At 43.4% G+C, this 17,591-nt stretch overlaps 1 protein-coding gene across 4 annotated transcripts in view; it reads left to right on the plus strand.

The window, feature by feature from the left end:
- The window catches only part of dhx15 (DEAH (Asp-Glu-Ala-His) box helicase 15), a 131,272-nt gene that overhangs the window by 82,155 nt on the left and 31,526 nt on the right, over nucleotides 1–17,591 (plus strand). For all 4 annotated transcript variants that reach the window (XM_067989180.1, XM_067989188.1, XM_067989196.1 and 1 more), the window contains exon 7: nucleotides 16,950–17,036. In XM_067989180.1, coding sequence (XP_067845281.1) covers nucleotides 16,950–17,036 — 87 coding nt within the window. The remainder of the gene's footprint in view (nucleotides 1–16,949; nucleotides 17,037–17,591) is intronic.

Genomic DNA, 17,591 nt, shown 5'->3' on the forward strand with positions numbered 1-17,591 from the left:
TCCCCATCAGGACGGCCTGTGGGCCCTCCGCTTCTTCCTGGAATGGAGGCCCAACCAGTTCCCATCCACCACTACCCTCCTTTGCCTGGCTGAACTTGTTCTTGCATTGAACAACTTCTCCTTTGGGCCCTAGTTATGCCTGCCTTTTCGTGGGATACTTGGAACATTCATTGTCCCAGCCCTACTCAGGTCCCCTCCTTCACCCTTTTTTCCGGTACATTGATATCTGTATCGGTGCCGTTTCCTGCTCTTGCCCCCGAACTGAAAAATTTCAGCAACTACGCTTCCAATTCACTACCCCTCCTTTGCCATCACAAGGTCCATCTCCAACTCTTCCCTTTTCTTCCCCAACTTCTCTATCTCCATTTCTGGGGATATGCTGTCAACCAATATCTACTATAAGCCCACCAACTCCCACAGCTACCTTGATTGCACTTCCTCCCACCCCGCTTCCTGTAAAGAGTCGATTCCACTCTCCCAGTTTCTCCATCTCAGTTGCATCTGTTCCAACGATGCCACCTCCCACACGACCGCTTCTGTTATCATAAAATCGTAGAATGGTTCAGCATGGAAGGAGGCCATTCGGCCCGTCGAGTCCATGCCGGCTCTTTGCAAGAGCAATCCAGCTAGTCCCACTCCTCTGCCTTTTCCCCATAGCCCTGCAAATTTTTTTCCCTTTAAATACTTATCCAATTCCCTTTTGAAAACCATGATTGAATCTGCTTCCACCACCCCCTCAGGCAGTGCATTCCAGATCATAACCATTTGCTGTGTGTAAAAAAAAAAATCATTTTTCCCTCATATCGCCTTTGGTTCTTTTGCCAATCACCGTAAATCTATGTCCTCTGGTTCTTGACCCTTCTGCCAATGAGAACAGTTTTTATCTATCCACTCTGTCGAGACCCTTCATGATTTTGAATACCTCTATCAAATCTCCTCTCAAACTTCTCTGCTCTAAGGGGAACAACCCCAGCTTCTCCAGTCTATCCGCATAACTGAAGTCCTTCATCCCTGGAATCATTCTAGTAAACCTCTTCTGCACCCTCTCTAAGGCCTTCACATCTTTCCTAAAATGCGCTGCCCAGAACTGGACACATTACTCCAGTTGTGGCCGAACCAGTGTTTTATAAATGTTCATCATAACCTCCGTGCTTCTATTTATGCCTCTATGCCTCTATTTATAAAGCCCAGGATCCCGTATGCTTTTTTAACCGCTTTCTCAACCTGTCCTGCCACCTTCAATGATTTGTGCATAAATACCCCCAGAACTTTGTTCCTGCACCCCTTTTTAGAATTGTACCCTTTAGTTTATATTGCCTATCTTTGTTCTTCCAAAATATATATCTTTGCAATTTTCTGCGTTAAATTTCATCTGCCACATGTCTGCCCCATTCCACCAGCCTGTCTATATCTTCCTTTTTCCTCAACCAAGGATTCCCCTCCACTGTGGTTGACAGGGCCCTCGGCCATGTCTGTCCCATTTCCTGCAGTTCTACCCTCACTCCTTCTCTTTCCCAGAACCATGATAGGGTCCCCCTTGTCCTGACCTTCCACCCACCAGCCTCCAGGTTAAACAGATCATCTTCTGCCACCTCCAGCGTGATCCCCCTATCAAACACATCTTCTCCCCTTACAGAATTCCACGGGGACCATTCCCTCCGTGACACCCTAATCCACTCCTCCAACACCCGCTCCCCTTCCTGTGGCACCTTCCCATGCAAACGCAGGAGATGCTATACCTGCCATTTTCAGCTCCTACCTTCCCTCCTTCCAGGTGAAACAGCGATTTAGTAGTACGTCTTTCAATTTAGTATACTGTATTTGCTGCTCACAATGTGGTCCCCTCTACATTGGGGAGACCAAATGCAGTATTTCACTTTTGATTAGGCATTATTGAGTATTGATAGGCCAGTAGGTTATTTAACTATGGGGGTGTTACAATCCACTTGGATCCTGTTCTCACCAACATCTTCACACACTTCAGCAGAAGTTGCTCAAATGTGACCAAGAGCAAGGACCCCGACTCACGTTCCTCTCCCTAATCAAGGGGCACCGAGGCCAACTTTAGCCCTCATACCATCCTACTTGCTCAGATGCATTTAGCAGCGATGGCACCTAGGAGTTTCTTAACCTGCAAGGCCCAACTATTGATTGGAGAAACTAGCTGGGCTGTTGGGAAGCTGCAGATTTCTGTATTGGATTTAATTCCGTGTGTTTCATCCTATTTTTACAAAGAATTAAAAAGACTGTACAGTACAGAAACAGGCCATGGCCCAACAGGTCTTTGCCAGTGTTTATGCTCCACATAAGCCTCCTCCAACCCTTCATCTAATGCTATCAGCATATTCTTCTATTCCCTTCTCCCTCATTGCTAGCTTCCTCTTAAATGCTTCTCTGCTGTTGCCTCAACTACTCCTTGTAGTGAGTTCCACATTCTAACCACTCTCTGGGTAAAGAAGTTTCTCCTGAATTCGCTATTGGATTTATTAGTGACTATCTTATATTTATTGCCCCTGGTCTCCCCGCAAGTGGAAACATCTTCTCTACGTCTACCCTATCAAACCCTTTCGTAATCTTAAAGACCTCTATCAGATCACCCCTCAGTCTTGTCTTTTCTAAAGAAATGAGCCCCAGCCTATACAATCTTTCCTGATCGGTACAAGTTTCAGTTCTGGTATCATCCTAATAGATCTTTTTTGCATCTTCTCCAGTGCCTTTATATCCTTTTAATAATAAGGAGACCATAACTGTTTGCAGTATTCCAAGTATTTTTTTATTCGTTCATGGGATATAGGTGTCGCTGGCAAGGCTAGTATTTATTGCCCTTGAGAAGGTGGTGGTGAGCCGCCGCCTTGAACCGCTGCAGTCCGTGTGGTGAAAGTTCTTCCACAATGCTGTTAGATAGGGAGGTCCAGGATTTTGACCCAGCGACGATGAAGGGATGGCGTGTGACTTGGAGGGGAACGTGCAGGTGTTGTTGTTCCCATGTTCCTGCTGCCCTTGTCCTTCGAGGTGGTAGAGGTCGTGGGTTTGGGAGGTGCTGTCGAAGAAGCCTTGGTGAGTTGCTGCAGTGCATCCTGTAGATGGTACACCCTGCAGCCACAGTGTGCCGGTGGTGAAGGGAGTGAATGTTTAGGGTGGTGGATGGAGTGCCAATCAAGCAGGCTGCTTTGTCCTGGATGGTGTCGAGCTTCTTGAGTGTTGTTGAAGCTGCACTCATCCAGGCAAGTGGTGAGTATTCCATCACACTCCTGACTTGTGCCTTGTAGATGGTGGAAAGGCTTTGGGGAGACAGGAGGTGAGTTACTCACCGCAGAATACCCAGCCTCTGACCTGCTCTTGTAACCACAGTAGTTATGTGGCTGGTCCAGTTAAGTTTCTGGTCAGTGGTGATCCCCAGGATGTTGATAGTGGCGGATTCAGCAATAGTAATGCTGTTGATTGTCAAGGGGAGGTGGTTAGACTCTCTCTCATTGGAGATGGTCATTGCCTGGCACTTGTCTGACGCAAATATTACTTGCCACTTATGAGCCCAAGCCTGGATGTTGTCCAGGTCTTGTATCATGTGGGCACAGACTGCTTCATTATCTTAGGGGTTGCGAATGTGAAGTGTGGTCCAACCTAGGTTCTGTACAAGTTTAACCTAACTTCTCTGCTTTTCAATTCTATCGCTCTAGAAATGAACCCCAGTGCTTTTTTTTTGTGGTCTTAATAACCTGCGTTGCTACTTTATGATTTGTGTATCAGTACCCCTAAATCCCTCTGCTCCTGTACCCCGTTTAGACTCTTATTTTCCAAGGAGTATGTGATCTCCTTATTATTCCTACCAAATGTACCACCTCACACTTACCTATATTGAAATTAATTTGCCAATTACACACCCATTCTGCAAGTTTATTAATGTCTTCCTGTATTTTGTCACAGTCTTCCTCAGTATTAACTGTACCCCCCAATTTGGTATTGTCTGCAAATTTTGAAATTGTTCTTCTGATTCCAGAGTCCAAATCGTTTATGTAAATAGTGAACAACAGTGATCCCAGCACTGATCGTTGTGGAACACCAGTTACCACTTTTTGCCAGTCTGAGTAACTACCTTTAACTCCTGCTCTGTTTTTAGTTTTGTAGCTAGTTTGCTATCTATTCTGCTACTTTCCCCTGATGCTTTGGTAATAATTTTCCAAAATTCTCTGGACTCAGCAAAGGTCCCGGCAGATTGGAAAACTGCTAATGTAACACCCTTATTTAAAAAGGGTAGTAGGCAGAAGGCTGGAAATTATAGACCAGTTAGCCTAACATCTGTGGTGGGTAAAATTTTGGAGTCTATTATTAAGGAGACAGTAGCATAATTTAATAGGACAAAGTCAGCATGGCTTTATGAAGGGGAAGTCATGTCTGACAAATTTGCTTGAGTTCTTTGAGGACATAACGTACAGGGTGGATAAAGGGGAACCAGTGGACGTAGTGTATTTAGACTTCCAGAAGGCATTTGAGAAGGTGCCACATAAAAGATTATTGCTCAAGATAAAGAATCACTGGATTGGGGGTAATATTCTGGCATGGGTGGAGGATTGGTTATCTAACAGGAAACAGAGTTGGGATAAATGGTTCATTCTCGGACTGGCAACCAGTAGCCAGTGGTGTTCCGCAGGGGTCGGTGCTGGGTCCCCAACTCTTTACAATCTATATTAACGATTTGGAGGAGGGGACCGGGTAGTGTAGCATATCAAAGTTTGCAGATGATACAAAGGTGGGAGGGAAAGTAGAGAGTGAGGAGGACATAAAAAACCGACAAGGGGATATAGACAGGCGGGTGAGTGGGCGGAGATTTAGCAGATGCAATACAATATTGGAAAATGTGAGGTTATGCACTTTGGCAGGAAAAATCAGAGAGCAAGTTATTATCTTAATGGCGAGAAACTGGAAAGTACTGCAGTACAAAGGGATCTGGGGGTCCTAGTGCAAGAAAATCAAAAAGTTAGTATGCAGGTGCAGCAGGGGATCAAGAAGGCCAACGGAATGTTGGCTTTTATTGCTAGGGGGATAGAATATAAAAACAGGGAGGTATTGCTGCAGTTATATAAGGTATTGGTGAGACCGCACCTGGAATACTGCATACAGTTTTGGTGTCCATACTTAAGAGGGTATGGTAGCATAGTGGTTATGTTACTGGGCTGGTAATCCAGAGGCCTGGACTAAAATCCAGAGTCATGAGTTCAAATCCCGCCACGGCAGCTGGCGAATTTAAATTCAATTAATTAATTAAATTCAATTAATTAAATAAAATCTGGAATTAAAATACTAGTATCAGTAATGATGGCCATGAAACTACCGGATTGTCGTAAAAACCCATCTGGTTCACTAATGTCCTTTAGGGAAGGAAACCTGCTATCCTTACCCGGTCTGGCCTATATGTGACTCCAGACCCACAGCAATGTGGTTGATTCTTAATTGCCCTCTGAAATGGCCTAGCAAGCCACTCAGTTGTAAAATCTTGCTACAACCGTCACCACACGGACTGCAGCGGTTCAAGAAGGCGGCTCACCACCACCTTCTCGAGGGCAATTAGGGATGGGCAATAAATGCTGGCCTCGCCAGCGACGCCCACATCCCGTGAACGAATAAAAAAAAAGAAAAGAAAAGACATACTTGCTCTCGGCAGTACAAAGAAGGTTCACTTGGCTAATCCCGGGGATGAGGGGGTGGACGTATGAGGAGAGGTTGAGTAGATTGGGACTCTACTCATTGGAGTTCAGAAGAATGAGAGGCGATCTTATTGAAACATATAAGACTGTGAAGGGGCTTGATCGGGTGGATGCGGTAAGGATGTTCCCAAGGATGAGTGAAGCTAGAACTAGGGGGCATAATCTTAGAATAAGGGGCTGCTCTTTCAAAACTGAGATGAGGAGAAACTTCTTCACTCAGAGAGTGGTAGGTCTGTGGAATTTACTGCCCCAGGAAGCTGTGGAAGCTACATCATTAAATAAATTTAAAACAGAAATAGACAGTTTCCTAGAAGTAAAGGGAATTGGGGTTAATGGGAGCGGGCAGGAAATTGGACATGAAGCTGAGTTCGGATCGGTCAAGGCCCTGTGGGTGGTGGAGCGGGCCCAGGGGCTGAGTGGCCGGGTCCTGCTCCTACTACTTGTGTTCTTTAGATTTGAGGTTAGGATCAGATCAGCCATGATCTTATTGAATGGCGGAGCAGGCTCGAGGGGCCGATTGGCCTACTCCTGCTCCTATTTCTTATGTTCTTATGTACACATTAGTTGGACCTTAGTCATGGGTCTTCTATGCACTATCTTATCGAATGCCTTTTGAAAATCCAAATATATTACATCTACTGAATTTTTGTCCCACACTGTCTATAATTTGGTAAATTTCTCTTCTTGGAATTTTTGGAACAGGATTAGCAGTGGCACTGAGGTTCACCAAGTCAAAGGTTTATTTTGGTAGGATTGTTTAACCTATTTTGAAAACCTGAGAACTTTTAGCATGATTTGAATTTGTTTTACTTTTGACAATCAGACACGCTAATTGCAGTAATTTGCACTATTTTATGTATGTTCATAGTTGTAGAAACAGTTGACCCCGAACAAAGTGGGAAAATGCTCTTCTGTTCAGTTGAAAGTCTTCCATTAAATGCTGCGGAATTGTAATTTAAGAAATAAGAATGCTTCAAGGAAATATTTTTAAGTTCTGATTTGCAGGTAAGTACTACTTGGATGTTTGTTTCAGGGAAAATACTTAGGGTTCTCTTCCTGTGTATGAGTGATGACAAGTAATCGTGCCCGCCACCAGCAGTTGTCCATTTGCAGATGTAAACTTGGCAGTGTGGCTGCGATTTTCCAATCAGCGCCGGTGGCAGGCAGGGTTCCCTGACACCAGCACGTACTTGGAAAATTATCCCTTACGCTTAGTGTGTGTGGGAAGTGAAAGCGAGGGACATTAGGCAGGCAAAGGCTATAGAATCAGAAGCACAGAAGGTGGCCATTTGGCCCATCGTCCCTGTGCCGACTCTTGGAAAGAGCTATCCAATTAGTCCCACGCCCCTGCTCTTTCTCCACAGCCCTGTAAATTGTATAGGTTCTTGTTTCCCCTCCCCCCCCCCCCCCCCACCCATGTTCTCTTGCCACTTTGCTGACAAACGTGTAGTATATAAGGCAAATGAGTTGCTAAAATAATCTTTTGTAGTTTATAAAACATTGAAAATTATGTATTCATTGCATGCTAAAGGACACCAGCTATGTTTATGGACTATATCGTTCATTTGAGACCTTATTTTGGCTAAGTGACTAGGTGTTTTATTCAAGTTGATTAATTGATGAGGCCACTTGGATATTGCAGCCTTAGATGCTGATATAACACTACTTACAATGGTTATCTTATGATGCAAAAAAGATTTTCTTTTGAAGGTCATAACTTACTGAATCAATGTGTGTGCTTTGGGATGAACCTACTGCACAGTAATTACTGATAGTTAGCAAGCTGCCAAGAATGCAAAGTTGATGAAAACATCAAGAGCCATGTCTCTCTCTTCAGGATATCTCTTGAAACATCACCAGCTTTTTTTAAACTGTGGTCAATACTTCTTGGAGCTAATTTTTAGTTTTTACCTTCTCTCTACGATGAGTCAAACCAGAAAATTGTGCCTCTATCAACACAGTCGGCATTGTACAGCCTGGCTTTTGCTTTATGTGCCTGTGTATGTATTGCTGACAGAAGCCATTAGGGCAGATTTGCTTCCTCCAGAAGATGGTTAGGTGCTATATTTTTATATATGCCAGAAGATCTCCCATGACGTAATTTATGGGGAGGCGAGCCGCAGTGTCGTGTTCAAGTGAAGCAGAGTTAGAGAGTGGGGAATAATAATACCAGGGCATGCAATTGTAATTGACATTCAGTGGCATTACCATCGCTGAATCCCCCACCATCAACATCCTGGGGGTCACCATTGACCAGAAACCTAACTGGACCAGCCACATAAGTACCATGGCTACAAGAGCAGGTCAGAGGCTGGGTATTCTACGGCGAGTGACTCACCTCCTGACTTCCCCAAAGCCTTTCCACCATCTACAAGGCACAAGTCAGGAGTGTGATGCAATACTCACCACTTGCCTGGATGAGTGCAGCTCTAACAACACTCAAGAAGCTCGACACCATCCAGGACAAAGCAGCCTGCTTGATTGGCACCCCATCCACCACCGGCGCACTGTGGCTGCAATGTGTACCATCCACAGGATGTACTGCAGCAACTCGCCAAGGCTTCTTCGACAGCACCTTCCAAACCCGCGACCTCTACCGCCTAGAAGGGCAGTAGGCACATGGGAACACCACCACCTGCGCGTTCCCCTCCAAGTCACACACCATCCCAACTTGGAAATATATCGCTGTTCCTTCATCGCTGGGTCAAAATTCTGGACCTCCCTACCTAACAGCACTGTGGGAGAACCTTCACCACACGGACTGCAGTGGTTCAAGAAGGTGGCTTACCGCCGTCTTCTCAAGGGCAGTTCGGGCCGGGCAATAAATGCTGGCCTTGCCAGCGAAGCCCACATCCCACGAACGAATTTAAAAAAAAAAATTCAGTCCCCATTTTAAAGTCATAATTCTGTCCTTATTTTTATATTTCCATTATAAATTCCTTTGTCCACATGTATAATGGAAATTTGTCATGCTGTAAGTACACCTCCCCCTGCCAGTGGTGGCACTGCTCTGGACAAAAATATCACATTCAAGCCCATGTTTCTGGGAGAGGTTGAGGCCTTCAAGTAAAACCTTGAATGTAGGCATTAAAAGACACGAGACAGTTCATTGGATACATTTAATAATGTTACTGTTAAATATGCAAGTTTTTGAAATTTATTGTTTGGATCCTTTTTTGGACATTAGAAATTTTCAGTTGCTGTGGAAAGAAATAGCAGATGAAAATGTATAGAAATCATTTTGAACGATTTATGAAGACTCTGCGGCCGGGATGCACAATCTCTGATTAGTTTACGTAAGCAAAACTCTCTAAATGTGGGCATAGGAATTTATAATGAGGAAAAGTTGACTCGTGCTAACAGGAAATCAAGTTATGCAGACAGGAAGTGCGTGCAGATGCAACATTTTTGATATCAAAAATTTTGCATACGTGTTTACTTGCTGTCTACAAAACCTTATCTCCTCTTATGTTTTTGTCACACTTTAGTGCCAACTTTTCCATGTTTAAACTTGTCACAATGTCATTATGCCGTCCTTCCAGGGGTGGTGCTGTAACACTTCAGTTTTGTGTCTCCCACTCTTCACTCCAGAGAAACATCTGTGCTCCAACAACTCTGCTTCCCAAACTGTGCAAAGTTTGCTATTTAATATAAAATCAAAATCTGTGGTATATTAACAGTGGCGGACGATCTCCAGATTCCAAAGATACCGGTCCTGTAGGCAACATTTTGTGACACATTGAGTATATTGGAGCAATACCTAATGTTGCATGACCGTCAATCAACTGATGTTAAGCGGTTTATCTGCCGTCTTGATGCAGTACTTTGCATTTACCACCGGGTGGTGCTGCACTAACGTATTTACTGGAGTGTGGGAGCCATCTTCGTAAAGGATAAGTAATTAGTACTAACTAATGGGCCAGATAGCATTCCTAGGACAAATCGAGCATATATCATGATTCTTCCCCCACCCCCACACCCACACCCCGGTCAGAGGAAAGTGGGTCCAAGTAGGCAACAAATATCAAGCATCTCATAAGAAATAGGAAGCATCTGAGTGGATTAATCTGCAAAATTAACTGGAAAATAAAATCAAACTCTTCTTAGCCGATAAGTAACCCAAACTCCCACTCAGACCGAGCCCACCCTCCACGCTGGCTCAAACGCCCATCCATTCGCCGCAGCCTGATTTTCCACCCCCCCACCCCCCAAAAAAAAAGGGTCAATTCAGAGAAAAACCAGTGCAAACTCAGTTTTTTTAAAAAATCAGTTTTAATTTTGAACACCACGAAACCTTAAAACAAGCAAGAGACTAACAAGGCACAGTTAAGCTTAATGATTACCCCCACAATTATTTATAGTTCACAGACACCCCTTCCATCGGCATCAACGGCGGTTCCAAAAATTCTGGCATGCATGTGCTCGCAGAGTTGTGTTGAGAACGAAAACAATTTTTAAAAAAGAACCACGTTGTTCAATATTAGAGGGATCGCTTAACTTTTCCTGGTCAGTGTTCTCATCTTGACTGAACGAGTTTCCCATTGCTGGGCCAGGCGTCCCCTCTAGACCTAACTGGCTCGTGGACTTCCCCAATCTCTCTGCTCCCAGAAATTGGGAGGGCCCTCCCTCTAATTTCTTCCCTGTTCAGTGATTTGCTAGTAGGCCTATCAATAAAACCAGCTACCTTCTCTCTCTCTCTCTCTCTCCCTTCTCTCTCTCTCTCTCTCTCTCTCTCTCCCTTCTCTCTCTCTCTCTCTCTCTCTCTCTCTCTCTTTTTCTCTTTTCCTCCCCCGCCCCCCCCTCCCCCTTGGGTGAAGGTTTAAATAAAATGTCTTTAAAACAACTTCTCAAAATGAATAGAGCCTCCCTACCTTGATTTTCCTGAGGTGAGACAATTGACCGTCATTGTATCAGTTTGAAGTAAACGGTGAGCTGCCACAAGAGCTTTAGAACACAACTTTTTAAAACCTGTGCAAATTCCCTAGTGGTTTAGACAAGCACTTAAACATGACTCATTCCCAAATCCTTTTCTATGAAGAAAAAAAAATCTCAAATCCTGAAGCATGATAAAGCCACTGATCCAGTTCCAATGCTGCCATCCTGTGAGACTCCCTAGATTGCCATGGAACGCTGATAAATCATCACTATACCATTAAGGAAAGTTTAATGCATGTTGATTCATATCCAACAGAGAATAGACAGGCAACAACCTTTCCCTGCTGTAGACTTCCCAGAAAGTTGATAGGGAAATTTGAGCACATACTATTGAATTTCCATGAATGGTGCTCCATTTCTATTAATCTATCAGATGCAAAACATTAATTTTCAATAAATATCATTGTTGTGAACCCAGTCACTGATGATACAAGTAGTACAATGGTATTCCACCCACAGTGATGGTATAAGTCAATGCATATTCACCCGTTGGGCAAAATTGTGTGTGCTGAAAATTAAAGCTGAATTGGCTCAATGTGACTCAATCGTTAGGTTAGGAACTAAGGTTTTGTGCTTATTTCCTGAGATTCTTGGTGTTAGTGACCAAGAGAACTTAGTTCAATGTTCCTATCCATTGAGAATTTCTGGATCCCAGGGTGCACTAGTGATGTAGTGCACGATGCGTGTACTAAGAGCAGGTCAGAATTGGGCAGAAATCGTTTTCTGACTAATCCATCAACCCAGAAAATCTGAGAATATATTGGTGGCCTTTGAGCAGCGCCACAGAAGATCTGAAAGTCTATGCTTAAATCACATTGAGGGTTTTTAATTAGGACTAATTCTTTATGACTCATATCTTCAGGTTAATGCACTTGCTCAATATATGTTTTATTTACTTAAGAAATCCCTAGAAAATTTCAAGGGAAATTTCTTTTCAAACACTTGTTCTTTTCAAGGGAAAATGCAAGTTGAAGGGTTAAGAAGCAGAATAAATTAAGGAAAAATTATTTTTCTAAGAGCACTTGGAATACATAGCTTTTCAATTCCCCTACAGTGCTGCATGCTATTGTACAACAGGGCAGCCAGCCATCTGTTGAAGTCACTGCAATCTGTTCCAAATGCGTGTGTACTAGTTGTGTAGATTGACTCTCCCTTCTTTACTCTTTGTTTTGTTAAACAATGTCTAAATTTGAGAGAGAAAAATGTATTTATCTGCTCCTGCCGCAACCCCCCACCCCCCCCCCCCCCCCCCCCGCAAAAAAAAAAGTAGTTTGACTTATTTTCATGGGAGGTCGATTTTTAAATCAAGGTTTCTGGTTTTGTACTTTTCCTCGAAAGCCAGGGCACTTGTCTGAGTAGCTGACAGGGGACATCCAGCTGATTCGAGTGGGAAAGCAGATCCGAGCTGATGTCCTGTAGTCTTGGATGGGGGGAAGTGGGGGTGTGTGAAGGGAAGCATGCCATCTGGATCAAAATTCCATTTTTTCGACCAGCCTCTTGTATAGAACTGTGGAAGTTTGCCTTTATGTTAAGAATTGCTAACCTAAACTAGAGTAGGCGAGATAACTCCTGTTGTTTTGCCCTGGAGTATACAAGGATGAAAAGGATAGGTAAGGAGGTGACCTGCTTGGCCTTCCATCAAGACTCTCTCTCCGATTTATTTTTTTCCCCCATCCTCTACTATGATGAGAGCGCCTGGCCTGTCCACACTGATGTGACAGACTGGGAACTTGGTATTTTGGGGAATTGGAGGCAGGAATCAATGTCCCACCACCCCCTGATGCCAACACATTGGTGTTCTCCCAATGTGCATTGCCGTTTCACTGCTTTCGGTGTAAATATTCACATGAGTCACTGATCAAATGACAGTGGACAATTGCATGATATCAGGCTATCTGCTGTGTAATGTGAACCTGGAAGGTGCACCTGGGGTGCCACGGGTACCATTTCCAAGCACCTTATTGCCCAAAATAGATTTTCATGGTCGATTGTGTTTCTGTTGCAAAATTTGCCCCAAAAACTTGTTGCAAATATTTTGGGAGGTTACAGTTCTTTAAATCTATATCCAGATACGTCCATTGTACCACACAATGAGGGGGGAGACTTATATTGAATTTGTGAATTGTACTGATAGTTTTCATGAGGCTTTATCCAAATTGTTCCTTATTTACACTTGAACTACCAGCAGGTCCAGGAGAAAGGGCTGTCTATGTTAAGTTGTCACCTTACAGACTAAGAATACCAACCACTGACAATTACAGTAATGAAATTAAACAAATGGTTGTTTTTAACCTGATGTTGACCTTTCATGTTCAGTTTGATCAGTGAATGAGTTTTCATTTCAACTGTTTAACTGCTTAACACCAATCATACCACCATGTCAACCGATTATTTGGTGACTGAATATTTGAATAAATTAGAGTTACAAATAGTACCGATTTCTGGTTAAATACACAGCAGGGCCCAGGGTTGTCGAGTAAAATAAACTTGCTCCCGTGAATTACATTTTTCAATGTAACACTTTTCCCTGACTGGCAGTTAACACACACTGATATCTGCGTTTTGTTTGCCACCTTGAAGTTAAGAAAATCCTAAAATTCTGAAAATGCACAGCAGGGCGATCCATATCTGAAATAGAAATATAGGTTAATGTTTAGGGTGTGACCCTTTATCAGAACTGGTTTGTTATGATAACCAGTGGCAAAACTGTGGGTGGATAGTCACAACCTGTTGAATGCTTATTAGGGAGATATACTGTAAATGTCTGTACTGTTGTGTTTCAGCTTCTATGTTGATTCAGACATGCCTGTGAATCATAGAAAGATATCCAATGTACTTGAGAACGTCACAGAATGCCCCATTCTAATGAGGGTCCACTAGTGATGAGCCGATGATTCAGGTAAAATTGCAGCAAGCTAAAAAGGAAGGATGGTTTAATATTAAGTTTCAACTATCTTTTCATAGATTAAAGAGGGGTACGGATTCTAAGTTGACTATATATGCAAGTGCTTGAAAGTGTGGCAGTCACCAAATGTTAGTGGAATTTTTTTTAAATTCATTCTCGGGATATGGGCATCACTAGCAAGGCCAGCAATTGTTGCCCATCCCTAGTTGCCCTTGAGAAGGTGGTAGTGAGCCACCACCTTGAACTGCTCCAGTCTGTGTGGTGAAGGTCCTCCCATAGTGCTATTAGATAGGGAGTTCCAGGATTTTGACTCTGCAACGGTGAAGTAACATTGATATATTTCCAAGTCGGGTTGATGTGTGACTTGGAGGTGATGGTGGTCCCAAGTACATGCTGCCCTTGTCCTTCTAGGTGGTAGAAGTTGTGGGTTTGGGAAATGCTGTCAAAGAAGCCTCAGAGTTGCTGCAGTGCATCCTGTAGAATAGTGTACACTGCAGCTGTGGTGTGCCGGTGGTGGAGGGAGTGGATGTTTAAGATGGTCGGTGGGCTGCCGATCAAGTGGACTGCTTTGTCCTGAATGATGTCGAGCTTCTTGAGTTGTTGCAGCTGCACTCATCCAGGCAAGTGGAGAGTATTCCATCACACCCCTGACTTGTGCCTTGTAGGTGGTGGCAAGACTTTGGGGAGTCAGGAGTTGAGTCATTTGCTGCAAAATACCCAGCTTCTGACCTGCTCTAGTAGCCACAGTATTTATGTGGCTGGTCTAGTTGAGTATCTAGTCGATGGTGACCCCCAAGGATGTTGCTGGTGGGCAATTTGGCAATGGTAATGTCATGGGGAGGTGGTTAGATTCTCTCTTGTTGGAGATGATCATTGCCTGACACTTAGGTGGCAAATAACATTTGCGCCTTATATCAGCCCAAGCCTGGATGTTGTCCAGGTCTTGCTGCATGCAGGCACAGACTGCTTCATTATCTGAGGGGTTGCGAATGGAACTGAACACTGTGTAATCATCAGCGAACAGCCCCATTTCTGGCCTTATGATGGAAGGCAAGTCACTGATGAAGCAGCTGAAGATGGTCGCGCCTAGGATGCTGCCCTGAGGAACTCCTGAAGCGATGTCCTGGGGCTGAGATGATTGGCCTCTAGCAATCACTACCATCTTCCTTTGTGTTAGGTATGACTCCCACCACTGGAGAGTTTTTCCTCTGATCCTTGGCACCAGACTCTGTCCAATGCTGCCTTGATGTCAAGGACAGTCACTCTAATCTCACCTCTGGAATTCAGCTGTGCACACTTAGATGCTGAGTTTGAGACGCGTTGGCATGCTTTCCACAGACTTTTAGCTTGTAGTGGAACCACAAAATTATCATAGAATCATAGAAGTTACAACATGGAAACAGGCCCTTCGGCCCAACATGTCCATCTTTTTAGGGCTGAGAGATTGTAATATCTGGTGCTGTAACCTTTTAATACCTGTAGGATTTGTAATTTGCATTGATATGTATGATTGTGGTATGTTCTACCTTTTGTGTTTGAGAGAACCGGTGCCATAGGGTATGTATAGCTTGTAAAAATGCCGTGTTCTGGTTGCTTCTGCAAACCTCAACTTGGGTCTGTAACTTTCTTTGTCACTTGAAAGATAAAAACATTTTTAGTCTGACATCAGTTAAGATATAGTCCTGCACCTTGTGTAAGTATATTTTTATTTGGGGCAATGACCTTTGCGGCAACATGGTTTGATGCTGTGGAAGATCACTATGATGCCAATTTTTAGGACAATATGACTGCATATTTGCTGCAGCAGTTTAAAATGAAGAACTAACAAAAGCTACTGTGCATGGGTAGCAAACTTCTACTTTAATTTACCCTTTAAATTTGACTTTATATTTCTTCAACCATTGCTTAATCTTTGTTGCCCAAGGTTGATGATTGCCGGGGTGGGTGGGGGTGATCTAGGGGAGGGTAATGCAATCAGGCAATGAGGTGGGAGCATCTTTTTTAAACATATGCCAGCTCAGGAAACTTCCATTTAATATAAACAAGGGTGTTTAACAAGCTGTCTGAAACAGTGATCTGATTCGTCTCAAAATCTTGAGGGCGATTTTCATCTCACCACTTCCCAGTTTGATTAGTGTGAACAGAGTGGTAGCGAGACATAAATGGGGGGGGGGGGGGGGGGGGGGGAGATGTAGGGAGGGATGTAACAACGCTGAGATTCCGTCCGAGTCCCACCTGTTGTGATTTTCGAGTGGGTTTCGCCAGTGCTCCTGCTGGAATCAAGCAGAAGCCTCGTGCAAAAATTTAAATTAGGATCCGGCGATGCATTTAGGACTCTGATGCAATTTTGGGCTTCCACTGCGCTGCACATGCCTCGTCCAGTGGGATGACAATAAGGTCTTTAGTACCAATTTTTGGTGGGCCAGGAGGAGCATGAATGCTTCTCTAGGCTCCACAAAAATCGTCCTGCCCCAGTGCCAGACACTCTGCGCATTCCCACGTTCTCCTGCCAACCAGAGAGATGCCTGTCCGTGCATTGATTTTTATTTAAATGAGGCCCAGTCACAGGCCTTCCACCGGTGACATCAGGCAGGCGGTGTGATCACTCCACCTACTGCCCATCCGATGTAAGCTCAAAATGAAAATAGCTGCCCTTGATTTTGTACTAAGCAAGGCAACAAGTGTAGCTTTAAAAAAAAAAGCATTGAAATATGAAAGGAAACTATATCAACTTTTTTTAAATCACCCTGAATAGTGGTTTGAAATTAGGAACACCTCAAGTGAAGCAATTAAAACCATTTTTTAATAACCATTTGATTTGCAGTCCTATAGTTGCAGTAGGTTAGCAAATAAGTTCCTGGGCTATGGAAAATACTAGATATAGAATTTGATCTTTAATGACCAGAGTAACAGTTTCAGCCAGGCGAAGACCTTTGGTCCATTTAGTCCACCTATCCATAGTATTCCCATGGAGCATTTCTAATAATCCTGAATCTCATTTTGTTGACCAGAAACTATCTACTTCATTCTTGAAACCCATTGTTCTACCACCCAGATAATCTGTTCCACGTACTTACTGGCCGTTTATTAAAAAAAATCCTCTTGCATTTCTTACTTGCTTTTGTTGTCCTTAATATGTAAATATGATCCCATGTGCTTATTGTTGCAAATAAAATAATGAAAATGTCAAATGAATGAAAATGTCTAGTGTAGAGCATTTTCATTTTGGGTGGGTTTTGATCTGTTTACATTTCATTTTCAATACATTACAGTAAAGGGTTTAGATGTAAAGTCTGCAGGATGGGCTTTCTGTTGCAATTCTGATGCTAGCAGTTTTGTTAAATGCGGCTTGTCGTTCAAAAATTGCTATAATTCTTCACTACATTTCTTTATTTTTCTACGTTTAGGTTGTCGTGTCTACGAATATTGCTGAAACTTCACTTACCATTGATGGTGTTGTGTTTGTGATTGATCCTGGCTTTGCTAAACAGAAGGCAAGTATTCAAATCTAGAGAATTCCACATTTTAGCAAATGTTTGCCAGCCCTTATCTACTGCTGTTCTGGAATTTTGGCAAAGTTTCCATGGTATTCCTGCCATTGAAGCTCCTGCATTTGTCTTAACACCAGATTTTTAAATGATGGCTGTTCCATGGAGCTAAATTTTCTTCTCTACCCTTTCCTTTCTGCTGAAGGAGGCAGACTACTCGGGCTTAGGGTGAGGGCTCTATTGATGTTGGCAATCCTCCATCCCACGTAAAGCTATAAGAGCCATTACGTTTCAGTCAAAAACAGTGTTGGGTGACTTGACCAGAGATGCTATCACTACCAATAATGAACCTGTCTTCACCTGAGCATTTCTATTAAGGGTCACTGAATAGTGTATTTTTACAGAACTACAGTTAGCCATAATACTAACTTACATCACCAGGACCCAGATTTATTGTAAAAAAAAATGCCCAGCCAGTTAAGGTCCCCAGTGCCTAGACTCCCTAGAGTATTACAAATAATGAGCAACAGATCCAGGTGTAAAGCAAACCAGAGCTAGATG

Source organism: Heptranchias perlo, chromosome 1 (assembly GCF_035084215.1).
Source record: "Heptranchias perlo isolate sHepPer1 chromosome 1, sHepPer1.hap1, whole genome shotgun sequence".
Lineage (NCBI taxonomy): Eukaryota > Metazoa > Chordata > Chondrichthyes > Hexanchiformes > Hexanchidae > Heptranchias > Heptranchias perlo.